This window comes from Excalfactoria chinensis, chromosome 1 (assembly GCF_039878825.1).
Source record: "Excalfactoria chinensis isolate bCotChi1 chromosome 1, bCotChi1.hap2, whole genome shotgun sequence".
In the NCBI taxonomy this organism is placed as follows: domain Eukaryota; kingdom Metazoa; phylum Chordata; class Aves; order Galliformes; family Phasianidae; genus Excalfactoria; species Excalfactoria chinensis.
The window spans coordinates 55,329,710-55,357,549 of NC_092825.1; the positions used below are offsets into that span (position 1 = coordinate 55,329,710).

The window sequence follows — 27,840 nt, forward strand, 5'->3', positions numbered from 1 at the left end:
TCTGGCCCTATGCTGCTTTAAGATCTGAATATCAAGCAGCCTGCAGACTAGCTCTCTGCTTCCTGGTTTCATCAGCACGGTACATCTTCAGGATGAACTCTTCACCTTCCTTAGCTTCATACTTTCAAAGCACTTTAAGATTGTTCAATATTTATCATTATTGAGGATTTCTGTGCTCTTTTAGCGATCATTATAGTTGCTGTGATTCAAACCTTCAGCAAAGCCAGAAATTACCTTGAGCCATAACTGGGAACTATCTAATAAAACATAGTCATGAGATGAGTAGAAGCGGTGGAGTTGAAGTACCCCGGGCACATTTGAAAGATTTATCTCCTAATTTCATCTTGAGGGCTTTTTAATAGAGAAGATATTGCTCTCTGTGTGTGTACATCCATATGGGAGTGAAAAACATCTATAGTTTTAAGTGTTGGGAATGGGACATTCACAGTTCTTGAGGAGATGCCATAGGGAAAGCATTCTTTATTTTGCATGGCCCTGTTATAACTGCAGCTAAATTTCCTTTAAGAAAGCCAATCTGAGTACATCACTCAGAGTCATAATGTCAAATTTGCCCTACGATTGTGGCACATGCATAGCTGCAGTCTAACATGGACTATCTGAAGATTCCAGTCCAAGGTGAGATCTTGAGCTACATGTGGGGACAGTTTGTGTCTGAGATAAGAAAAGGCTACTAGAAAGGGTCCCATAGCCAGTCTCAGTTTAAGGAGAAATAAATAAATAAATAGCTCACAAAATAATAATGAAAAATAATGTCACAGAAAATATAGCTTCGGAGCAAAATCTCTGGTGTCTGAAAATGGAGATTTCTGTTGCTTCTCTGTTCTCCTGCTCTGGAGGCTAGAAGTAGAGTGGATGATTAGAGGATTAAATTACTGTGATTCTTCTCCTTTCCCTGTGTAGGCTAAATATATTAAGCAGTGACAATGAATGAGTATAGGAAGTGTCCTGTTGCCAACAGCCTGGAGGTAAAGACTCCAGCAGGGCTTTTCCAGCAAAATAGTATGAAATAGAGCCAATCTGAACTCCTTCATCTTCTCTTCTCAACAGTCTTTTCCTTAGATAAGCAATGGAATGATACAGCATTACAAAGCACCTCTTTCACTCACTACCCACTGCAGGAGCAGTCATTTTCTTGTGGTGCCTCTCTTTCCTTCTCCCTCTCTCTAGGACATCTAAAAATGAGTTTATCCCTGCTTCACAATTACTGGACAGATATATTTTTGTGAGAGCACACTCCTAGCTATAACACTGTATTCAGTCCCCTTCCTTAATAAGTTACGGAAACAGAATGAGTATACAGCAAGAGAGTTAGTCGTCTTCTGTTTTAATTATGTCTTTTGCCATCTCCTTGGCATGCAAAGTACTGTCTTACATTCATGTGCTCATCATGTGGGAGTAACCTGAGGCAGCCTTAGCACAGGAAAATCTGTATGTGTAGGAAGATGAGGGGAGCCGCCTTAGGCAAGGCAACCTTATTTGACCCTCCTCCTCCCTTTACAGATGGTATTACTTGAAGCTGGTGCAGAGAAGAATGAGGGGACTGAGGCAAAGGCCAGGATTTGGCATGAGTGAGGCAGGAGCTGAGCAGGTTTTCTCCTGCCTTCTTGCCAGTACCCATTAATCCTGAGTCACATTGCTGTCTGTCATTCCAGCTCCTAATTCTTCCCCATAATTCTGCTATTTATACCTTCTAAGCTAGAGTCTCCTCTCTTATATGCCAATTTTATACCAGTATAAATAAAGCTAGTGTATTTTTTCTGGCTTACCCTTACCTATAAAAGACGTGAGTTAGGCTCATCACTTTGATACACCAAATGAGGTACAGCCTATACCTTGAATCTGTTAGGTACTATTTGTGTCCTTTTTCACCAGTCTATTCCAACATACAGCAACTTGTTCCCCAGCCCATTCTGAAGCTGTTGCGGGAACTACATTAAAGACAGTATGTACCTGTACTCCATGCTAGGTCTATTTGTGATAACAATACCAGTGTTGCTTTTATCAGGGCTAGTGTCAGTGAGGAAACAAATGTAGTAACCTCTTTGTTCAGCCTCACCTCTCCACATTCATTCTGGCTGTTGCAGATTGTCCCACAGTCCCAGTGTGAAGAGAGCCAGTTAAGGATTTGGACCTTTCTGTGCTCTGCAGTGGCCAAACAGAGGAAAAGGCCAGCACTTGTCCCATAGAAGTCTAAGCACAAGCATTATATGTTCCTAATAAAGTGATTATATGAATCACAGTAGCAAAATGTTCTTGCAGAACATACGCTCCACTCCCTGACTTAAGCATTCAAGTGCAGCTGTACATCATTCCAGAGGAGCTTTTTGATTTAGATCCAGGTTAGCACATACTGCCCTATGTTACAGAAAAGTAGCAACATATCTAGGTCTCAAGTGCGTCCTTTAATGAAGTTTCTTGTGGCTATTTTATTGGATGAAAATAAATTCCAACTGGCCCATATAACAAATGAAACTCAACTACAAAAATGTAATGATATTTATTCTCACAGCTGCCAGCAAACTCACATGCACCATGAGTCATTCCAGATGTGAATAAAAACAAAGTCTGTCTGTAAAAGTAAGTTTCCTGATCCCGAGGAGACTTGGGTTGGGAGAGGAGCTGCTCGCTGAATTCAGCTGCACTCAGAAGATCAGACAGGTTCTCCTTCAAAGGGGAAGGGGGCAGGGGGGAGGGAGGAAAAACCATTTATTTATTCCTGAACAGAAGGGAGGTAGGAAAGAAAGAAACTAATATATAGCTAGACATACATATTTCAAAGAAAAGGATGCTTTGGAAGACTTTGCTGCTGCTGCTGTTCTATTATAGTGCTCATGCCACTGTAAACTACAGATGGAGTAGAGGTAAGATTTAAGCATGAAAAATTATTTAAGAGAAAACTTTGAGTGCATAGATTTAGCCTGAAGTTATTTTGCATTATATATGAATGTATAATTCAACCCTCCCAGATCTGGAATTTTTTCTTCATCAAATGGGTCACTTAAATAGATGCACAGACAAATAGAAAAATGCACCTGCGTAAGTGCGGAAAGGTAAAATGATATATATATATTCTGCTATAATACAAACATATACAGGAAGTATCCCAAGAATAAAACTGTGCTCTTTTCTCACTTTCTCCTTTCTCTTTCTCCTTCTTCTCTTGAATTAACAGGAATTATAGGTTATGAAGCCTCAAAGCAAAAGCCTCTGCAGCCACAGGTGGGATAGTTCTCTACCCCATCAAGCAGACACCTGCTAATAGGAAACTCAACAAAGCATAGTTTGTGCAAGGTGCCTAGAAATGCCTATGATGTCACCTTGATAGATTAGCATGCACAACTCAGAGAAAGCTAGCTAGGGTGTTACCAGTTTTCGGTGGCCAATACTACAGTATGCAGTCATGATATGTTTGTATTCATGTGTGTGAAAGTGATTTATGAAACTGTTTGGGATTATCAGATTGCATAGGAGGTACTTCTTTGACAGCTAGTGATGATGGTGGGTTTATTTTGGTTTTGGTTTGTTTTGGTTTTGTTTTTTGGTTTTTGGTTTCCTTTTTGTTTTTAAAATTCTTTCCTCTGATATTTGTTATGAGTCCTGTAGATACTCGGTAAAGCTGCTGGAAGTGGAGAAAGTAAATCTCCCAAAAGGCATACGTTACTCTGATATAGAAATGTACAGATTCTTAAAGGAACTGGATTCTGTTAAAAAAGCAAACAAATAAACCAATAAAAAAAACATCCAGGTGTCTCTCCCACTCCATAGTTCTGATCTTCCATGCTTCCTCATTATAGCTAATTCCTTTTCAATCTGTTCTCTGTATTTAGTTTGAATTTTGTATGAGAGGCAAATTCTGAGTGATGTAATGATGAGATACAATTCTGCTCACTCTGTATCAACATTTAATTCTTCCTTATAGCTAGTGGGGGCCTTCTAATAGGGCACTGACTTTTGACTCAGAGTAACAGGTTCTTCCTGCAGTTTTTCCATTAGCCTGTTAGATGATGTGGGATGAGTAAATATATTTTTGTGTATTTTACTTCCTTGACTGTTTAATAGAAGAAACAGCAACGATTGCTTTCATGAAATACTTTGATTCTCTAGATAAGCATTTACCTTTCCACTGAGGACACGTGAAAAGGTGAGGAATTTAGAACTAAATCTGAATATCTGAAACAAATCTACACATATATACTTATCCTACCTTTTGGAAAAATTAGGACATCTTTTCTATGAAGTGATAAATACATGGGGAGGGGTCCATTACCATGAAATAACCAATATGCAACTTAAGGTTGTTCTTTGTGTTTGCTAACTCTCTTATTTTAATTAAAAAGCAAAAACGTAGCCATAAAAGAAATCCACACAACTACAAAAGTCCAATTATTATCACCAGAACATTTAAAGGAAAGTATCAGAACTCTATGCTTCCTTTAGTGAAAGCAGATTATTTTTAAGCTGGAGGCTCTACAGCTTGATTTTAGAGGCTTTGGAGGGAAGAGGAAATCCAGTCCCCATTATGACAAGGAGTTCCTTTCTAGCAAATATTAAGGATCTGCTGAGGAGGAAGCCAGACTAATTCTCCACAACTGCTGGGATTTTGCTTTAAACCTTTGTTTTAAACATTTGATTCTTTCAATAATAGCTACTTCAGAGCACCCCCAGTCACTTAAAATATCTGTCTGTCAGCCCAATCAGTCCTATCCTATTCTGCAATATTTACGGGGTGAAAGAACCTTCCAAAGTTGTAAATTACTCATAAACGTCAGAGGAAATCTGACTGAGTACTGAGGAATGACACACCCTTCTGTGCATTTATTACTCTTCTTTCCTTCCACAAGTGTCTGGATTAATCCCAGTTACTTAAATCTTATCCAACTGCTAGTCTGTGTTCTGCAGTAGAAAAGCAGACAGATCAGCATCTGGTCTGATGGAAATGAAATACAAATCTGCATATTAGCTTCATCTTGACCAATAGTCCAGGCTGTTTACCAACCAGTAGGACAAAGGGCCCTGATTTAATTAGCTACAATTGATAGGTTGTTTTGTTTTTGTTTGTTTGTTTGTTGTTCCTCAAATAAATGAACATTGTAAATTGGATAAAACAAAATCTAGCTTATACCTTTTATTTTTGGGTTATCTTCCATGCCCAAGCCCTGCAAAAAAGTATTTATTCTTTGCTGAAAAAAACAAACAAACAGCAAATATGTGAAGAAAGATGAATATGTTTCAATTGACCAGTGAGTGGGAACTCCAGTCTGCCACCTCTCTTTGCTTTTATGAGCAGCAGTGAATGGCAAAAAATTAAAACAATATGACTGAAAAATAGGAAAATATTTTTTATTGCTTTTCTCCTTTCTTTTTTCCCCACTTCCTCATCCTTCTGTAAAATAAAAAATAATTAAAAAATGACATACTCAGTCTGTTTTGACCCACCTGTGGACATTACTCCAGAAGCTACAGGCAAATCTCACTCACAAGGATTGATGTGTTCAGAATCCTAGAGGTACCTGGCACTGTAGTGCATTGGTGCAACCTCACCTTGAGCACAGGGAGCAATTTATTCACCAAAGCATGGAAAGGGCATAAAACTGTTAGAGAGCATCCAAAGGAGGTCCATGAAAATGAAGAAGGGTCTGGAGGGCAAGGTATTGAAGGAGCAGCTGAGTTTCCTGGTTTTGCTCCGCCTGGAGCAGGGGAGATGAGGTTGATGGCGGCTGCAGCTCCTGACAGGGAGCAGAGGGGCAGCGCTGAGCTCTGCTCTGTGTGACAGAGACAGGGCCCGAGGGAACGGCATGGAGCTGTGCCAGGGGAGGGGCAGCTGGGGGTCAGGGACAGGGTCTGCACCGCAGGGCGGTGGGCATGGAACGGGATGCACAGGGCTGTGGGCACAGCCCCGAGTGCCAGAGGTCAATGGGCTAAGACACAGGGTTTGGATTTTGGGTGGTGCTTTGTGTTGCCAGGAGTTGGACTCACTGATCCTTGTTGGGTCCCTTCCAACCCAGGCTATTCTGCGATTTTATGATTTTAAGTGGTGACAGAATGATTGGAATCATCAAGCTCAGCTTTCCTCAAGTCTTCTGTAGGCTATGCTGTATGATATTAGCCTCTTGCATTTGTGAAGTACACGTCTAGGGACAAAACATAATTTTAGGCCTCTAGGAAACTGAATTTCCTATGGAATGGTAGAGGTGACATGTTATTAATTTCAGAAAGGAAAAGATAACAACTCCAGTCCTTAATAAATGTATGAACTGTAGGGGGGAAAAAAAAAGGAAAAAATAATAATAATAATAAAAAAAAATAAAAAAGGAGAAAAATAAAAATAGCACACATAACTGTGGTAATCTGAACCAATATCACTTCTTGTCATCCAGTTGCTTTTCTTGTACTGCTCTGACAACTACCAGTTCGCTGATGAGCAGAAGTGAGTTTCAGGGCTATGTTACAAGAACTGTCTATTCCCTGAGGAGAAACCCTAAGGCAAGTCTTGTTAGTACATTTCTTCTCAGCTGGCAATATTTTCTTTAAGGGCTTCCCGACTAAAATGGCACACAGACAATGGCACACTGGTTCTGTGGTTGCTTAGGGAGAGAAGATGCAGTGATAGTCCTTGTGGTTGTGGCTTCTTGGACAGTGAGAAACAGCTGTAGTGGTAATTGCCTCTCACTGAGGATGAAGTAGGAAATACTGGACAACAAACAATTGGAAGACATAAAAATTGTCAATGAGAAAAAGATATACTAACTATAGTGACACTGATGGGGCTTTGTGCTTTTGGGAATGGTTGTACTGTGCCTTTCAGGATGTCAGCATTATTACAACCATATCCAGATTTACCTGGTCTTCATGCATTATTAAAAAGGAAAAAAAGTGTTTCCAGAACATGGGAAGAGTAAGTTGATCTCCTGATGGGCTCTCAGCAGTCCTTTTAAATCTCCATGCAGTCTTCTTCAGATCTCCAGTCCTTTTATCAGGAAGTAGAATTTAAACTTTTCTGTATTGTGTGATCATACATATCATACCAGGTAGGTTGATGTCAATTTTGCCAAATATATAAAAGATGAGTACCTTGGATTTAGGGTATGCACAGCATCTTTAGAATAGGATCATCTGGATCATCTGGAACAGGTTGCCCTGAGTGTGGTGGATGTCCCATTCATGGAGACACTCAAAGTCAGTCTCTGAGCAACCTGATCTAGCTGTAGATGTCCCTGTACATTGAAGGGGAGTTGGACAATATGGCCATTACAGATTCCTTCCAAATCAAATGACTCTATGGTCTGCAACACATTTTAGCCATATTTGCCTGTTTCCTCCATCTCATATTGCACAGTTACAGCCAGGCACTCTCTTCTCTGGGATTCCACCACTGAAAGTAATACTAGTCCAACTGTGCTACCTTGTTTGGTGTGAGGAAAAGGAATATGACTTTAACACAGCATGTAATTATGACATAAATGGTCAAACACGTATTCACATACGCACTCAGAAGTCCTCAAGTATGTCAGGTCATGGCTTTGGCTTATTTTAAAGTCTCCAAATGTTTGGCTGAAGAAAAAAGGCAAATTACACAATCTGGACTGCATACAAGATCTTTTAAAAAATGCAACATTTAATTACTTTGATTTTCATAAAGTTATTTTTATCCAAATCGTAAAATATGTATTGTGCATACAACTATGAAAGATATGACATGTTATGGAACAGAGCCAAATCTTTCCATGCCTGGCTGTGTAAAGTATGTTCCTTCTCATGGAGAAAAATATTTCCCTTATCTCTGGCTCCCACATGATCACTTGAAGAATTGCTTCAGATGTCCCACCTTCCCAGCTCATTGGATCTATTACACTAACATCAATTAGCATGATCAATCTGCTACGGAGGTTATTCCCACCTACCCTGAGTCTGTTTCACAAGCCTGTAACAGTTCCTGAGAATGCATGTTTGTAGGCTGCAGTGTTCTGGTTTAGAGGTTCATCTGCCTAATGCAAATGCACTAAATATTGCCATTGTATCTGCAAAGAGGTGGTGACATTGCCCAACTGGCAGTCTGGGACTGAAATTCAGAGAATTAGCATTGCAAATGGATGACCTGAAGAAGGGAGTTTTTGTATCTGTGCTTTTATTTCCTCAATTCCCTTGCAAAGAGTTGTACAAGAGATAAGTCTATGTATGTCATAGATCCAAATAATAGATCTTTAAAAAACATTAGGAAGGAGGCATTAGAGGAATGTTTCCTGCCCTTTTAGAAGTTAGAAGTACACAAACACAAGAACATGTTTTGAATCAGGGAAAAAAAGGTTGAACATTAATGAATGATGAAGGACATCTGCTCTGCATGGAAGTTTGGGGAGGAGAGATCATAGACCAGGAGTAGAAGCAGCACATTGTGGAGTAATGCAGGGACCTTAGCTAGATTCCTGGCAGGGTGACAATCACATGCATGGCATGTGCCCATGGGAATGAGCTCTGCCTCTCAACAGGGTTTCACCTGGTTGGACTTAATGCCACACTGATAGGACCATACTGTGTCTGGTTCGGACATCTCTTCAGTGAGAAGACAATTGAGGAAGGTGCTGAAAAGGGATTAATTCTTTATATCTGTAAAAGCTGCTTGGTGTTGAAAATACAATAGTCCCTGAATGAATTTCACCTGAATAGGAAAAATTTCCAACAGAGTAGGGCTATAACTGTAATCAAAATCCTTTTTTGCACATCCTGATTCCCCAGGTGCTTCTATAGCGTAGACTTAATTAATTTAACCTGTAAGAAGATGACCCATGAATCAGAATTCACAATGGATACCTGAAACTGAAAGACATAAAAAAAGGTGCTTAGTAAATCACAATTGCCCTATTGTAGGGCAATTGTGCTAAACTGGGATGAGATCAGAGGGAGGACAGATTATAGAATTTTTCACATTTCAGTTTAGATCACAGATTTTGTACTCTATAAAGTAGTCATGCTGCTAACAAGGAAGGATCTAAATGATTCTGTGGCTCCAGTTGCCACAGGAAGCAGTCAAAAATTGGGTAAAACTTACAGGTTGTAGTGTCATAAATAGCTTGACGGAATCAAAAGCTGAAAGATAATTTTAACAACATCTGGGTCACTTTAGAACACAAGAATATATCTAGTACTTTAGAACACAAAGAAAACAGGTAAGGTACAACAGTTTTTTCTTTAGTATGTGCTAGACTAAGGGAGATGCACAAGCTGAAAGTGGACCAGTAGAATCTTCCCAACAATCTCAGTTCCATCCCAGTACAAGGACTGGTGAGCCAGGAAGGCACTTTGCTACTAATTCAGACTAATTTGTTGATTAGTTTTAGAATTCTGGCATGCCCACACAGACTTCCATGTGTTTGTCTCAGTCCGAGATGTAGAACTGCCTTGGGATCTGGATTGGTTTGCACATGGGTCCTTATCTCCTAGCCAAACTCTAGCTCAGAAGCAGCTCCTGCCATCCAAATTCCTCCTTACATTTTTAGACTGTAGTAACTCCTCTTTACTTTTACCAAGCTGTTCTGAATGCAGTGTTCCCGTCCACAGGTGAAAAAGTTCCGTCATAAATGAAATAACTTATATACACTTCCAAAGACTGCAGAGCTCCCCGAGTCCCTTCCTGATTATCTTTTACTCCACTTCTGTGGCCCAATATCCCACTTGTATCTGACACTGTGTGAACATACATAGAAAAAAAGTCTTTCCTTCTCCAAAGAACTTTCAGTGTAGTTAAGGAGGGGAAATATTAACATCTCTTTTCTTTATGAGGTGAAAAGTAATTGAATAATTTGTCTCAGATCTCTTCAGGATGACTGTGTGCATGTAGTCTGGTATGCTGGCATCAATGGTGATTTTTCCCCCCCTTTTTGTGAAGCACAAAGTGTTTTTCTTGTTTTCGTGAAGTAAATCACGCCAGATTCAGCAGGAGAGTAATGACTTCTCAAGCCAAATGAAATCTTGTCAGAAGCACTGAATAGTACTGTGTCATTGAAGGGAAAGTCAGCAGGTCTTAATGAACATCATCAGGCTGCAGAGGCTCTGATTACTCAGATTGTGCCTGGCAAGATGTAAATCACTGAGGTAAAATGCAGAACAGTGGAACAATTAACTCTGCATGCAATGCCAGTGCTCGGGTTCAAGGCAGGTCAAGACTCAAATGCTGGGCTGGGATCCTGGAGACCAACACTGAGCTCTGCAAAACTATGGATTCTTCCTCTGCATCCCACTGAAGGGAGCCTTTGAGATGCAGAGAACCTAGTGGAATGCATAGACCCCAGGTGCAGGGTGTTGTATGAGTCTTGGTCTGGTGTGTGTAAACCTGTCTGTAACTTGCTTTAAAAGCACCAGTGTGTGCAAATTGTCAGCACTGATGTCAGTGGGAGTTTTGCCACTGTCTTGAAGAAGCCTATGATTTTGATTATTCTCTATAACTTAATTTCCTGTAATAGTGCTGAGTATTAAAATATTCCAGCCTCGAAGTGTTATTTGTTGGTTAAAGTATTTTTCAACAGAGTGGCACTTGTATAGGTGAAGTTCATGCAGGTCAGCTACATGGAAAGCTGATGGTACAAAGTAGATAAGGAGATGTGTCAAGGTATTAAAAATTAGGGGGGGGGGGAAGGGGGGGGAGAAGGCAAATAGGATGAACTACAGGTAAAAGTTTCAGGCAGATATAGAGACAAAATTTCACAAAGGGACAGTCATCTATGGGGTTTTCACTTCCACTGAAAAAAATAAGATGAAGGGATCCTACATGCCTCTGTTTTCCCTGTGTCCCTCACTAACCCCAAATTCTGTTTTACTTGGCTGTTGCTTTGGCAGCTTTATGGTACATCCCCCGCATTCTTGCTCCACAAGAAATACTAAACTAGTCTGAGTCTACAACCTAAGTCACAGGGCTTCTTTCCTACTCAGTGCCTTATCCTTTGGCAGCAGCTCTCCCTGTATCCCCAAGGTGCTGTGGGCTGCAGCCATAGCCTGTACCTCTCACCTTACTGCTGCTGTGCTTGTGTCATAGAGGATTTTGTGCTGGGCTCAAGGCTAAAAAGTAAAAATAAAAAATCAAAGGAGGAAGAGAGCAAAGTTAAATAAGCTCCACTATTCCCAGTTTCCACAAACATTCCTTTCCTGGCTTAGCTTGCTGGTTTGGTTTGGCAGTTCCCCAGTTCCCCTGAGATCAGCACACATACTGCTCGTCCTCTGGAAATTCCTCCCTGGCCACAGGGAAACAGGTCACCAGCCAGGATCTGGGCTCCAAATTCATGAGGCTCTCTCTTCTCAGAAGGAGCCAGGTGGGTAGCTGAAAAAGAGTTGCTCAGAAAGGGATAAATAAGGTCTTCAGAGCTCAGAGGTTATCTGGGGAGGAAGTGGCGTGGCTGATAGCAAAGGTGGCAAATGAAAGGTGTTTATGTGAATGAGAAGAAAAGAGGAAGAGAGAGGGAATGTGAAGGGATACTAAAAAATGTGATGAATATGGATAGGAAAGATTGAAGCACACATATGCTTAAGATTAGGGTAACATTCACCCCCTTGTCAGAATGGTATGCATCCCTATTTGAACCTGCTCTTCAGAAGATATCCATCTGTCACAGCTGGTCTTCATCTTATCTGTGTTTCTCAGGCTCATGGGATGGCTGCATTCCTCTGGGTCTGGCACTGCCAGCCTCAGCCTCTTCCTCAGGGACACATTTGTTTCTGGTTCCCACCAGCCTCCCAGTGCTCCAGGATGTTGAGATACAGCTGTCTGGGCAATTCACCACTGGTCATGGTGAAGTAACTACTAAAGTAACTAAAAAGTTACTACTGCTGAATTAGAAAATTGCCAGGGTCCTCACATGTCTCTTTGAGCTTTTAAAATTCTATAGGTATGAAAGGAACTCTTTACGCTGTCCAAGAAACAGCCTGTTTTTCACATGGAAGTTAAAAAAAGCATGTTCTTTTACAAGGTTATGGGACTGCAGCATTCCCCATTAAGACCAATTGTCTTCTGCCATTAACATCAGTCCCAGCAGCAGTAACACAGTTGTCCCTGTTTTCCCTCTATCAGTCTCTGGAGGAATGGATCAGGTTCTGCAAGCCCTCATTTTCCTCCCTGGTTTCCATAATGCTCACAACCATGACTTTATGTTTTTGTTTGTGCCTGTCTCTTAAGAGGCATAAAGTTACCTTTTATTGAATTTGTTTATTAAATGCAGATTCTCTGTCTGGGAGAACTGTTTTGATTTAAAACATCTAAAATAAAAGACGTTTAATGCATGCTTCATTTTCATTTATTGCTATTGTTCATGGCTTGGCACCGAACAAACTCCTTTTCCAGTTAAACACTACTTGTAGACATCCAAATATAGTACAGCATGTTTTAAGTGAAAGCATTCATTTTTCAAAGTCGCAGCAACTTCTGGTTTTCTGGATTGCCATGCCAATTTGGCAGATAAGTCTAATGACAAAAACGTATATGCAGATTGTTTTGATGCTTTATTCAACCAGGGTTTTTGCTGGGACAGAATTAGTTTGTCTTGGAGTTAGTAAATCCAAAACTCAGGTGGCTTCTCACAAAGATATGGAGTTAGAAAAGCACCCATGAGTTTTTCATCATTTGTGTTCCCCATAATGGAAATCACATAGAATCAGTTCCAGTTAAGCTCAAGTCATGAAGGGCAGTGCCAGACAACAAGCATAGACCCAAGCCTGCCTTCTGTCTCAAGCCTGGAGTTCTTGCCTGTGTTGTCTAAATTTCCTTCTTTTCTTCATGAGGTCCCTGTCCCTTACTGTTCTCTGTAAAATCAAGCCCTGATGCACAAAAGGAAGACAGCAGCTGCTTGGCTGAGGTCTGGGCAACACTACATGTGGTGGATGGAGGGAATCCTCCAGGAACACAGGATGCTGAGAGGAAGATTCAGCTATTTATCAGTGCAGCTGAGAAAAACAAGGCAGTCTCAATCTGACTGTCACATGGACTTGAAGCTTGTCTTGTCATAGTGTTGTATTTCTTATGTTCACGGTAAGGAAAATTTTGGGGCTCCAGGTTATGAAGAAGCCCTATCCATGTTGTAAATTGTTAACCCTTAAGGATACCCTAGATTTCCCTAGAAAGACACTCCTTTTCTAGATAGAAATAGTATTTATGGAGTGGGCTGCTTGATGTCTACTGAGAATTTCTGGATGCCCTTCAAACAGAGAATGACTAATGCACAGACCATCAGTCCAGCACTGATCCTGTCATGTCAGCCCTAATCTCTGTGCATGCTGCTCATGTCCAGCATGGCCCAACAGAGGTGAAGTCCAAAACAAATGTGTGTCTGTATATATATCCTACAAAGGAGCATACAAAGACTCTTAATCAAAACATCACTATCAAAGCAGAGCTCAATTTCTACTTGCACAAATTTGTCAGTGGGGTAAACATAAGCAATTCATCACGTGTGTTAAATGCTCCATACTCATCCCTCCTTTCTATTTATTTGATGCAAATTAAAGATCATCACATCCATCTGGCTCTTTACTACAGACATAATGTCCTTGTGGTTTTCATTTCTGATTGCATTCCTGTTGACAAACAAGGCAATAACCATCAAAGGAACAAATGTGTCTCCCCCAGCACTTCTGTGAATGAATGCTGCTGAACCCAGGGCTGGACCTCAGTACCCCCAGAATGCTTGCCCACTGAGGTGGAAGAGTACTGACCTTCTAGCTCCAATTCAGCTGAGATCAGCTATTTAATTACATTTTATTTTATTTATCTTTTTCCAAAATTTAATTCATTTATTTTTGATGCTTTTGTTTCCCAAATAAAGTATGTATTATCTATATGAAGTTATAAAACACCTTCTGAATGCCTCTTTGACAACAATCAGGACTGTTATCTGCAGAGCAGTGTAATGGGTCATGGCTGCTTGATCAGACACAGTATGTAAGAGGTGCTTACCCCACTACCTTGCATTCTTCTTCCTTAATATCTATGTAGTGCTCAGAGGTCAAAACGGAATTTAAAGTGTACAGGGGTTCCCATATAGAAATAAAAATATGGGCCTAAGCTATCCCTATCTCATTTGGCAGTCATGCTAAATGTCAACCTAACACATGATTAGTTTGCTTTATGTGTAGTGTGTGTTCCAGTACCTCAAACAATGGTTTCCTCTCACCTACAATCCAGATCAATAATAACACAGTCATTATGTTATGTTATGATAGCGTAAAATGGATATCAATCACATACTCAGATCTTGATGATCTCTCTCAGCTTCCCTTCATTACCACTAAGTTGAGGAAGAAGTGTCATTCAGAATTATCACATGATGAAGTTTGGTTTTTGCAAAGAGTGTTTCTCTAGTCACAAGACAACAGAGTCAGAATCATCTAAAAATGCCAATCCACTAAGTGTATACCTATTGGTAAAAGCTATTCTAAGCAAGCACATCCCATTATGAAATCTTTGAAGATATTAAATTAGTGAGAAGAAAGCCTAAATCTGGGTAAAAGCAAGCATGTTGATATTCACAATCTGAGTATCACAGTAACTTCTTCGCACTGATTCTCTACAGTTTTTCCTTAAAACTTACTTAGACTATTTTCCTGGAAACAAAATTCCATTTTACAAGTTCAGCTCAAAAGACTCTAGAACAGATTATATGGATAGGAAGAAAAGTTCTGAAACAAATATCTGAGACAAACTGGCAAGGTCTTCTTGCCTGGGTGACATTGAGTGATGACATCTGTAGGTGACAGGAAGTAGAATAGCAAAAGCTGTAGAGTTTTGAATTTTCACCAGTTTCAGGAGAGGCTCACAATGTTTGATACCTTTTAGGTCCTTGGAAGAAACAACAGTCTACCCATCAGATCCATATATTTCAAATTTGGAGAGAAGAATGTCATGGGAGATCATGTAAAAGGTCTTACTGAAGTCTAGAGAGATGACATCAGTGGCTCAATTGGAGCAGCTATTCCATCATAAAAACTTTCTCTTCACATTGATCCTAAACACATCTTTCACAGCACAGGGCTCTCTGTGACCTGGCTGTCTACAGCACAGCATCAGAGGGCTAGTGGTGATAGCTCAGGTCATTTGAGAACCTAGTCCTTCGTGTACAGCTGCCTTAAGCAGTTTGCTGTACTCAGGCTCCTGGTAGGGCTTTCTGCATTTAATGAGGAATCCAGTTGTATATCTGTCTCGGATTTATTTCGACAAATTATGAAACCTGAAAGATCTAGGAACGTTCAAATTTTAGGAGAATGAAATGACAAAGAAAGGTAGAAAAATGTCAACTTTGTAAGGTGGAAATTTCATGTGTGTGTTTGTAAAGTTGGGGAGGCAGCTATAAAATTAATTTGTTTTGAAGTTATCCTTCAAATTTCTTTGATGTGTTTCTGACAATACAGAGACTGATGAAATTCTGCTAGCCCATCATTTCTTCTGCACATTAAAATCTACTGATTTTTTTTTTATTTATTTTTTTTTTTTCTGGATGATTATATTTGAGTTCCATTAATTTTTAGTATTATTTTTATGGAAATGCAGAAAATAACACAGTGGGGACCAGACATTCAGAAACGTAACGTGACTCCATCTTCAGCTCTCAGCTACTTTCTCAGACTTCTTTATCTTCCCTGCTAGAACACACACAATGCTTTGAAAATACATTATCCTCAGAAATAATTCACTTCTTTATGAAAAGGACACGATATCCCTCTGTTTTTTGTTCATCTGGTAATGCTGATTTATACATTTTTACTATCCAGCTCATATTCATGTTACTAAGAAAATCATCAGCAGGTGCACTGACATCTGGAGCTCAATGAACAGCTGGAAAGACAGCTGGGTTTTCACTGTTTTTGAGAAAAGGTGAAATCCTAAAGTAGAGGAAGCAGACAAATGAGATTTATGCATTCTCCTCCTACTGAGGAGTTTGGATGGAGATGTGAAAGAAGGGGGAAGAAATTTTTGATTCAGTCTAATCTGAAGGAGAAGAATTGATGAACATTTTAATGTTCATTTATCCTCAGTTCTGAGCTGTGATACTAATAAATAATCAGTCCGAGGAATAGCTTGTCATTTTGCATGTGTGCAGCTATATATGGATGAGAAGTTCATGCACAATTAGAATAATAAATAATTTGTTATCAGTTTAATAGCAGTTTCTAGTTTGACAGTTACATGCTGGAACCTACTTGCTGGTTGAAGGTATTCACAAATAGCTTAAATGAATAATTTCAAGGACCCCATCTTTTCTACTGTTTCTCTTTACCTCAGCTAAAAGCTCCACAATCTCAGTGGAGCAGTTCCCACAGTAGGATTCACCGCAGGATAACCCAATCAACAGTAGCAAGAATCCTTCATTATTTTCTTTATTCTGCAGATAAGCATATGGCCATAGATTTGAAGGCAGAAAGTATCTGTTTTTCAGTTTGGCCACGTGCATAGACTTTCAAGCAGTGATCTTTACAACAGGTCCAGTGAATTGTGTTTTATTAGTGCAGAAAAGACTGGGTCAACTGGAAGGCATCATAAGACAGAAATCTGTTAATTCTCATATTAGCATGTAGTAGGGGACAGGCATTCTTCTGGTTGAAAAGGCAGGCTAATCTCAAAAAGAACTTCTAAATCTGTGTAATACTGGTTGTCTAACTGATAACCAAGATATTATTTTACTTTCTGAATAGACATTTTATAAAATTGGTCAACAACAGCCTGAAGAAACTGAACTGCAGTTCATGATTGTGACAAAACCCATCCTGCTCCCTGCTTGATCTGTGGTTCAGACTTGACATTTGATTCCTTTCTCAGCATTCAGGCTTGGAATAAAATTTAGATACGTCCAATTTTCTCTCTTAAAAGATAAGGGGAGTATAAGCCTAGAAGAGAAGGAAATGGTCGCCTGTTGTCCTGCAGCCTATCCTCATCTCTGGCAGAAGCAACTGCACTAAATGAGTTAGCCATTCTCTAAATGAGTCCATGAATTTGATGGCTAGATCAAGGGTAGGTTCTCTGCTTTTCTTAACCAGGGCTACCATCCATCCTTACATCATTCAAGATCTGGAATCATCACCAAATGTCCTAACAGCTGTTGGACCACATTTACACTGGGAGTTGCTCACAAGAAGGAACACTGCTGGCAGAGCAGTTGTGAAGGGGAATAAGGGAGCTAAAAGCTACCACAGTTTTTTTGTCTTCTTTCAGCATTCATTCACAACCTGCCAGATTCCTGGCTTGGCTCACTGTGCAGCTCCACAAAGCAGAGTTAGCCCAAATGAAAGGAGGGAGAGCATGGCTGGAGGCAGACACATGGGACCGCTCCTTGCAGCTGTAGCTGGGCTGAGGTCAGCCTCAGCAAAAGCCTAGCCACACTGTCACCTTTTTCTGCCTGGCAACCAAAGGAACCTGAATGAAAAAGAAAGTACAAAAAGATGCTACTCGACCCTGTAGCACTGGTGCCTAGCTGCACTTTCCCTCCCTCCTTCTCTTCGTGGTAGAATTGGAAATAGATTAGTTCATCATTATATCCCCTTATTTGAAGGAAACAATTTAAATGGTTTAAGATTGCTTTCTGTTTTCCCATTGCACAAGGGCACTTGGAGAGAAGTTTTGGAAAGCACTGTGATGCAAACAGAAAGGGACAGGGGGTCCCACAGTAAGAATGGAAATACAAAGCAATAGTTTATTCCCACCTTTACCTGAGGTGGGAAAATATCTTATTGCCTCTTTGAGATGTCAGTGCAGCAGGGTTAGCATTGTCTTTACTGCTGCATTTCACTCATATATTATACTGTCCACTACAGCCTGTCTCCAGTTCCTGAACCATGTCAGTAAATTGAAGTACCGAACATTTCACTTCTCTAATTCAGTTTCTCTGTGTATATTTTTTTCTCTTCATCTCTGCTTCAGCAGCTTTGCTTCAGCGTATTAAAAGCTTATTTGGGACATCTGCAAGATTCTGTGAGCATAAATAATTCCAGGCAGGGATCCCCTCTTCATGACCAAGGTAAAAATAAATAGCACAGAATACATTTCTCCAGGCTGGGAACAAATGAAAATGCTGCATAATGGAAATTCCATGTGAGGAAATAAATTTTGAGACCCTTTCAGTTAGTTGATGCTAGTCAAATATCCCAAACCATGTACATTACCTGTAAAAAATATACCAGTACTCTCACAAGTACAGGCTCAGATGGACTATTTCCTTCTCCAGTAGTATGCATTACTGTAAATAGAAGTGTTTTTGATCTTTTTAATACCCCTTTAAATTTCCTACTCATGCCAAGTGACTAGAATGGCTACTGCCTTTGTTTAATGTAGGAACTTCGCTATACACAATCTAAAATAATATAATCTAATTTAGTCCGGTCTAGTCTAGGCCAGTCTCATATGGTTTAAAGTAATATATCACGGGATAGTTATGAAACATAGAATTATAAGGTAGGTTGAATCCTACTGTATGGAATTAAGAAACCCATTTAGAAAAGGTATCTTTTTTTAAAAAAGGGGATAAAATAATGAAGTGTAACTTTGAAAGAACTGATTAGGTCATTAACAATAAAATTATGTGCAACTTGTCATTAATTCTAAGATTTTTTAACTTTTTTTTTTTTTTTTTTTTTTTTTTCCCCTAAAAACTGTGTTGGCTGTTGCTGTTTTTCGTAGGGAGACCTCCTTTTCATATCTACACTGACAACAGTCAGACTTTTAGGATGGAGCCTTTTTCTTTTTAACCTTCAATTTATAACTAAAGAGGAAATAAATGCCCAGTCTCATTTCTTGCCAGCAGGCAGAATAAAAAAAAAAAAAAAAAAAGAAAAGAAAAAAGGAAGAGATCATTTTCATTCAAATTTCATTCTTAGGAGCTAATATACCAGCAATATGGAGCTAAAAGTACAAAGACGAAAATTCTCTTGGTAGCTGCTTTTAAAAATGTGCAAGTTCATCTTGCCTTGTAATTAAAATGTCTTCTCCATCTCACTGTTGTGCTCTCCTGAGGGGCACTGGGATTTCATGTCCCAGTAATAGAGTATTAAAGCTGGAATGCACAAGCCTTTGCATAGAACTTATTGTCATGGGAACTACTTGTGTGAGTAACTGCAATTCCACATGCAGATTTCAGAAGCTGGCCTATAGCAATGCAGTGGTTTTCTTTGTCTTTATATTTTATCTTTATATATATGTATATATATATAAATAAATAAATATATATGTATATATATTTTATGTGCTTCCTTGCTTTCAGTTCTTCTTATTCTTTCTCCAGACTCCCATTCATTTTATTTCTCCTGCAAACTGTTCAATTATTTCTAATACAGCAGTTTTGATGCAGGAAGGCAAAATGTCTTAAAGTGTAAAGAAACCATGCCTGAGCACCCATCACAATGCTGGCCAGCTAAAACTCTAGTCTTATCCCAGGGGAGACTGTAGGCCTAGCACACCTTAAACATCTTGCATACATTCTTCTGGGGACAAGACCAAACAAGAAATAAAGATGGTTAAAATTACTGCACATGGACCTGCTCATTTCTAAATAACACTCTATGTTCTGTGGACTACGACACAACTTTTGCTGCCTGCCGCACAGCTCTCGCAGGCTACCACCACTCCACTATGGAGGAAGTAATCCTTCCAGAATCAAGATATACCCCCCAGCCTGAGCAGGTAGTTTCTAAGGGCAACAAAATAATCGGTGACTTTGAATGACTGCAGGAAAGTAAAGGCACAAATTTCACAGTCTGAGGCAGTTAATTCGTGATATTCGGTTGTTACTCTAGTGATGGAGAAACTCAGCCCAAATTAAAACTGTTTGTGTATAAAATATACTCTGGTCTGATTGCAAACTTTCATAAGTGAGGTTATCAAAGAGAATCATGAAATAAAAAGCTTTCCTAAAGGACATGCAGACTTTGATACTCATTTGTTCTTTTCTGCAGTGTATGGTCAAGAAAAAATGTAGGGATGAATGTCAAAGCAATACTTCCACCATCCATCTCCAACAGTTGTTACTAACAAATACCTTCTCTAGCAGGATCCTTGGGTGTGCTGAGATTCATTTAGTACAAATCCCACACAGATTAGACAGAAATATCATAACACCGAGAAAATTTCCATCTCCCTCATGGAACCAACATATGCTCCATACAACAAGCTTAAAAGACTTTAAGCAACAGAGCAGATTTTTTTACTCTTCTTGAAGGTTGCATTAAAAAAAAAAAAAAGGCTGAGCAAGGCCACATATTTTTTCATTCTTTTTTTTTTCTAATCACGTGCTTTTTAGACTGAAAATGGAATATAATTCAAATACTGTGTGTTCTCGAAGCTTGTCATAAAACAGAACAAAAAATAACAGACAATGAACTGTTTTTTTAAATGTTTTACATAATTTACTGTGCAATCGTGAGCAATAATCTATGAAGTTTTATATTTTCATTTCATTTCATATAGGAAGCAGCATATTTATTTCCACGCAAACTACAGTCACAGTACTGGGAAGCTCTTGTAGTAATCACCTTTATTCTCTGCTTTTACCAAGAGAACACATCTAAGTAAATAGAAATTGTTGTCATTATGTTTTGGGTTGCAGTAACTTCCTTTTATTGAGAACTGGAAGTCATGACTTCAAAAGCTTTAGGCAAAAAAGGGAAAATTGGGAAAATTTTGCTGTGAGGGGTCAAGCTGGATGTACTACCAAGCATGTAGCAATTTCTTACAACTAAGCAGTGGAACTAGATGATTCTGTCATTCTATGTTGACAACAAATGTTTATCACATGGCTAATGAAGTCCAGAAAATTCTGGGCCAGTTCTTAAGAAAGATGAAAGTATCTTTAAAACAAATCATAGAATAGTTTGAGTTGGAAGGGACCTTTAAGATAATCTATTTCCAACTGCCCTGCCTCTAGACCAGGTTGCTCAAAGCCCCATCCAGCCTGGCCTTTAATGCTTCCAGGGAGCATTCACAACCTCTCTAGGCAACCTGTGCCAGTGTCTCACCACCCTCACAGTAAACAATTTCTTCCTCATATCTAGTCTAAATCTACTCTCTTCCTGTTTAAAGACTTTTCCCCTTCTCCTGTCATTACCTGCCCTTATAAGAAGTCCCTCCTCACTTTCCCCAGCTTTTGATCTATTCACAGCTTCAGACTTGACATCACATTTAAACGGTAAAGAAATCTCAAAGCTGTTGTGAGCTAAATAGTTAGAAGCAGGACAACTAGTTGGCAAACCCTACTGTAGCTGTTGTTTAGAAGCCTAGCTAATGCTTAAGGAGAAGTGGAGCTGAGTTAGCAGTCATACAAGAGTGGCTACACTCCTGCAATGAACAACATGGAAGAAGACTGGTAGTCCTTAACCATTTTTTGAGATCACTTTGAGTCACCTTCAAGACTAGACTTGTTAGCTGATCATCAGCTCCAAGCACAATCAGTAGCAAACCTCAGGGCACAGGATAAGGCCACTCAGGTAGGTAGGTTAGAAGCAAGTGTCCATATTCAGTGTTCACATTCACTGCTGAAATGCACCACCCATGAACTCACCATGCTCACATCCACTGTTTGGCTTCAGCAAGTGTTAATGAATGTTGTTGGGTGCCATTTTTTCCACATAGAGGAATTCAATTCCACACCTTTCAGTAACTCACACTTCCATGTCAGAAACCATTTGTCAGACTGTCCTTCTGCCGCCATCTGCCACATGGCAAAAGAATATAATGGAATACCAGTGCAATAATTCAACCTATGCTGCCATACCAACAACATCTGCCTGCGTCTGACATCATGGGCCAGTATAATAAAATCAGAAGCATTACTTTGAAAGCAGCCCTCATATAACTGATTTGAATAGTAATAGTAATAATAATAGTAGTAGTAATAATAATAAAATATATTAATATAATAATAATAATGATTTCAATAAGATTAATCAAAACCTTTTTGTTCCACCTCATCTTCATACATGATATGCTTTTTATTATGTTACCACTCAGTCTTAGCACAGAAGTACCCGTAACTCAGTTGGAGATCACTCAATACATTTGTAATAGAACTAAAAACAACACATCAGAAGTTTCTCCATTACATTACAGATCTAGGTTGGGCCTTCTCTGTCAGTACTGATCAGGGTTCTTTTCAGACATTCATAGTCACTGAAATGAATCATCTGTATCATCACCACAAAACGATGCACATTGGTCTGCATCTTTCTATGACAGGGAGAAGAAAATGGCTAAGAAATGGTAACTGTTTTGGTGAAGGAAAGAGGTGGTAGCTAATTTGCTATTCACTGATGTAGCTCACCTAAATTATCTCAGGTATGGAAGCAGATGAAGGTGGAAGTAAGGTCAGCAGAAGAACTTAAAGTGGAACTTGCAATCATCAAATGCAGAAACTTGCTGCAAATCATTCCCTGTCTCAGTTTTTGTGCTAAACTTATAAGTCAGTGTGACAAAAGTCAGAGAGCACTGGCTCTAAATGCTCACTTGGTCTCTGAGGAATTTATGAATTCAAGGAGAGGATGGTGGAGGGAGAGGCAATAGGATTTATCTACTGTGTGGGAAAAGAGAGAAAGAGAAGGAATAAAATAAAACGTGGAGCAGGAAAATCAGATCACCATGGCAAATACAAATGAGTTCAGAAAAGTTTCTGAGTAGAGTTAGTAAGAACAGTAACAAATTTTAATATGCTTTGGGAACAAGATAATGAGATCGGGGAGTCAGTGCTAATCTGACCACTATAGAGGTATGGTTCTGATACGCATACAAAGCCCTTTCTCACAACACAGTAGCTCAGGCCTGTGTCTGTTTGAATGTCCTAACCTAATCCATGTTATCCTGGGAACATTTGGTTAGGAAAACCCAGATGCCTTCCATGATGTTACTTGTGATTCTGTAAGTAGGTCAGTGCTCAGTCAATAATACATTATTCAGTAGCCTGAAGATTGCTTAAGTTAGGCATTTCTGTTTGGGTGGTGATGGGCTGAATCAGAAGTCTTCCTGCCAAGGTCTCTGGTAGGAGTCTGCACTTGGCCTGAAAGCCAAAAGTGATCAGTATGATGATAATAAGCATAACAGCACCAAAACAGATGTCATAGACACATTTTCCGTGGCTCGTGGAATATTTGGGATGTAATACATCTGCATATGTGTGGGTACTCTGCACTCTGGGGCTATTTCCATTGAAAGAGCATATAAAAGATACAAAAATGAATTGTCATCATTATGGCCTGGATTTCTGCCAGCTGCTTAGTAATTAGAAATTTAATTGCCCAGTGATAAAAGTTTTAATTACTTGGCAATTAGCACTCGAAGTTTCAAGTGCTTCACAAACACTCGATTGCATTCCTCAACTGCCAATAATGAAGGATGAAATAGCTCTAGGATATCTTAGCAAAGCTTTCAGAAAGAGGGATGAACAGCAATGATAGAACACCAGCAAAAAATGTTGATAGCCCTGCTTGTCAGTAGCCAGTTTGGCTGGGTCAGGAGTGGTGAGGCACTGGAGCAGTCTGCTCAGAGAGATGGTGGGTGCCCCATCTCTGGGGACACTCAAGGTCAGGATGGATGGAGCTCTAAGCACCCTGATCTAGCTGTGTGTGTCCCTGTTCACTGAAGGTGAGTTGAACCGGGTTGCCTCTAAGAGTCCCTTCCAACTCAAATGATTCTATGATTCTATGAAACCCAAACTGTTGAATAGCTAAATTTTCTTCTCCAAGAGCAGGAAGGCCATAGGGAGGATGCTTGAGAGGAGGTTGCTACCAACACAGGGCATATTCACTGCCTGGTGAAGAACAGCCCTAGGTGATGCCTGTCCTTTTGATCTCTTCCTCCCATGGTCCTCCAAACACAGGGTCAAATGGACTAGATCTGAATTGTCTCACTACAGGAAGGCAAACTCACTCCCAGAGTAGAACCTTTGGTCAACTTGTGACCTGTACCATTACTTGATGCATTCACTCTTTTAGTCACATACAGTGCAAGCACCATTCAGTTTCTTAAGAAAGTTTTAATTTTAATTCTCATCCCATCACTGCAGGATTTGCAAGGGCTGCTCTGAAAGTAATGCCTTCTATTTTATTACACATGACACAAGGGACAGATGTGGGTGGTATGGCAGTAGAGGCTGAACCTTCCACCAGTATTCCACCACATTTTATTGGGATGTGAAAAATGGCAGCAGAGGGACAGTGACAAAAAGGTATCTGACATGGAAGTGCAGATGAAGCAACTGTGGATGTGGATGTGGATGTGGAACTGAATTCTTCCATATGGAAAAAATGTCACCTACTGACATTCATTGATACTTGCTAAATGTTTATGGAGACCAAACAGCAGATGAGCACAGTGAGGCAGTGGGTGGTGCAGATTTTTACAGGTGCAGCATGCTCTTGTTTTTGGCTGGCAAAAATACATAGCTAATGGTAGTGACAGCATTGAAAAATAGTGTTTTGTAGCTGAGAATTTTTTATATCAAATAGTGTTATTGTGCTCTTTCCATCTGTTGTAGTTTCCATGGAAATAAATAGGAGGCATTACTTTCATAGCAACCTATGTATTTACAGTTTGTAGTATCCAGCTGAAGTTTTTTTTATTGCAATATCGCAAACTATTTTGCCTATACTACATTCCCCAGCTAACTCAAGTCGAAAATACTCTCTCCTGGGTCAAGCATGAACTACTTTATACCTGGTATTATCCAATTAATTTCCCATATGCCAGATAGCAAAGGTCCTAATTAAGTAAATCTCTTAGGGCCTAGTTTCTTTCTCCTGGAATTACTAGAACTTAAATATCATTAACAAGTCAAACTTTAACAAAGTCAACAGTTGGCACAAGTCCAGGAAGCAGGACTGCATTTAGGCTACAGTGTTTAGGAAGAAGTGCATATTTGTGATCTGCTTCGGTAATCAAAGAAGAAAATTATCTGAGGAATTGTGTGGTCAGGGAGCAGGGACAATTTTTCCACAAAATAATTACAGATAGTGCAGAATTTTTTTGCATGTCCAGCAAAGAGATCTTTAAATGATATTCATGTTTTCGACAGTGTGCAAAATCCATCATGAGGACTTTGGCAAAACAAGACAAAATTGATCTAGTAAAAATATTTTATGGAAAAAATATGGTAGAATGAGGATGCGATTAAACTTCTCAGAAATTTTAAAAAAGCTGAATGTTCTATCAAACGTTACTTGTAAATATATATATGTATACATTGGGATGGAGAGGGGGGTCTGGGGGGGGAGACAGTAAGGGAGATCATAGTGTCCTCCAAAAACTTTTTCTCCTTTTTTAAACTGTTTTCCAAATTTAGCTACAGTTGAAAAACAGTGAAGGTTTAGAAGTGAAGCTTATGAGAAAATGAAGCAGTAGTCATGCAAGCATAGCTTTTAAAGAAAACCCCTTCCTTTTCCCGGGTATTAGGAGAAATCCAGCAAACCCTAAACATCACCATCCAAATCATATGCATATAACACCGAGTGAAATATTTTTTCCCCTAAACTCCAAAAGGAATTTATACCTTTAAATAGTACTTGGCCAGTAAATATAGTAACTCAAAGCCTTTAAGTGGCCTGTAATTCCACATCAGGTATTTTCTATACTCCTGACTATCAAGGTCATTGATTCTACAAAGCCATTTTCCCCAGTGATGTGCTGGGTTCAGGGGATATATTTATTCTTGCTTTCTTATTTCAATAGTGTATTTTGAAGCAGTGAATAAATATCTGACTGTTGGCTGTGTCTAGCTTTAAGGCTGTGTAGTATTAAGGTCATAATAAATTGGGATTCACCTCACTGAATGTAGCTGTCTTGTGCAAGCTGCTACCAGGCTTAATGAAGAGATATAAACATCTCTGAAGGATGAGTCACTCCTTCCAGACATAAATACCGGGGACAAATGAGGTAATCTAGGAGCTATCAAGTACAGAGAGATCAACTTCTAGACAGCAGAAACAAGGAGAAATGTAACATCTTAAGTGTGACAGCTGGAGTACAGCCTGAAGAACACAGGTTGTAGGTAGGGTCAGCATTGGTTTCTCCTTGCTGAACAAGGAGAGGAATACACATTTCAGGCTCTGTGATTCAGAGTCCCAGGCCTAAGTCATAAATGACTCTCTGCTGGATACTGGATGCAAGACAAAGAGCTGGCCTCTTCCTCCAGCATATTACAATCAAAACAGTCCATGTATACCATTTATTTATAGTGAGAAATTATACTTTATAGTGTTTTTGTAGTGGGCAGTGATTTAGTTCAATCAACTACTGAAGAAGTCCTTCTTTCCCAAGTTTGGCACCCTATAGAATTTCTCTTTTCCCATTATTATTTTCCAGCTATGCTTTACCCAGCTGCTCAACGGTTGAAGAGGTCCTCAGCTGCCTTCCTTAATCCAGTGCTACAAAACTCCCTGGAAGATGTGGTTCTACTTTATGAGGTTCAGTATATGAGTGCAAATGGTACCTCAACTGCTAACCAAATCTGAGCTTACTGTACATTATGGAATTATCTATTACCTGTCTTCATTCCACCTTTACTCATCCCAACCATAAACCCACTGATGATTATATACTTCCTCATCAGAAGGGAGAGAACAGACATATATATACACCGAACTCAGCTCTTTAAGTACTTAGGCAGACAGCAGCTGCCTGCAGTACTTGAAGCGTGGGTTCTAGCTCACAGACAGGGACAGGGAAAACCAGAGCAAACATCTGACCACTGAAAGTAGCTTTCTTCCAGAATAATAATATATTAACAACACGATGTATTTTAATTTGTTGGTCTGAGTCTCAGTCCCAAATTAGTTGTTCAAACAATTAAAACAACCAGTATCGATCACTGCAAAATAATTCCAAGGGCATGACTGGTTCTTTTTAGTTATTCATGTCCTCTCCTGCCCAGCAGCGGAGACTACAGTTGTAACACACAGTCTGGAACAGCGTTGTATGATTAGCTAAGGGAAAGTAGCCCAACTGAAGAATGGGCATGGGACAAATCTAGCTATCCTACACCTTCAGAAACTGTCACTGGTTGTTCAAGCAAGGAAGATGGGCTGGGAAGCCACTGCTGTATTTCCTGGTTGTGTTGCTGCCCTCATCTCTCTAAAACCCATGTGATACCAGCAGCAGCATATGCCTGTTTTGTACAAAAGAAGGCTACCTGCCTTTTGTTCTTCCTCTCTCCTTTCCCCAGAGTTGGTCTTAGTTTCACTAGGGATGTAATAGAGAAGTCCAACATTCACATATAGATTTTCTGATCTGCCCCAGCTTCAGCCAGTGGCACGTGAGGCTTTTCTTCATCTTATCTATAACAAAACCCTAAGGATATGTTGTTAATTCATATTAACTCTGCCTAGAGTCTCTTGCAGAAGATAAACATCTTTCTGTGTTCTGTTTTTGTGACAGTTTCTTTTAGCTGAGCTTGACATTGACAAAGGTCAGAGGATCTCCATCAAAGATGAGGAGCTGGCTTCGCTGAGGAAGGCTGCTGAGTTTGACACCATCTGCAATGAGGTTATTCCCAAGAGCATCACAGAGATCCGCAGGCTGAGTAGCAGGCTGTCCTCATATCCAAGAGTCCTCAAGAAGGAAGACTTTGAAAGGACAGTGCTGACCATGGTCTACACAGCCTACAGGGCTGCTCAGTCCCAGGGACACCAGAAGGACACTTGGGCAGAATCCTTTGTCAATCTTTACAAAGCGCTGAAGCACGACTTGATGTTTCCATACAACAAACAGTCATCATAGAAGGAGACTCGAAACAGCAGCTACTCAGCCGCTTCTGGTTGATAAGGGGCACACGTAGAACGTCCACTGCTTCCTTTTATGAAAGGTTTTACGGCCCGCTCCAT

General features: G+C 39.8%; 1 protein-coding gene across 1 annotated transcript; it reads left to right on the forward strand.

The window, feature by feature from the left end:
* Positions 1 to 2,806: 2,806 nt before the first annotated feature.
* FAM180A (family with sequence similarity 180 member A) lies at positions 2,807 to 27,788 on the forward strand. Its single transcript, XM_072326866.1, has 3 exons — positions 2,807 to 2,882; positions 26,324 to 26,424; positions 27,395 to 27,788. The coding sequence occupies exons 1-3, from the start codon at positions 2,807 to 2,809 to the stop codon at positions 27,734 to 27,736; spliced, it is 519 nt and encodes a 172-aa protein (XP_072182967.1). The 3' UTR covers positions 27,737 to 27,788.
* Positions 27,789 to 27,840: the final 52 nt, after the last annotated feature.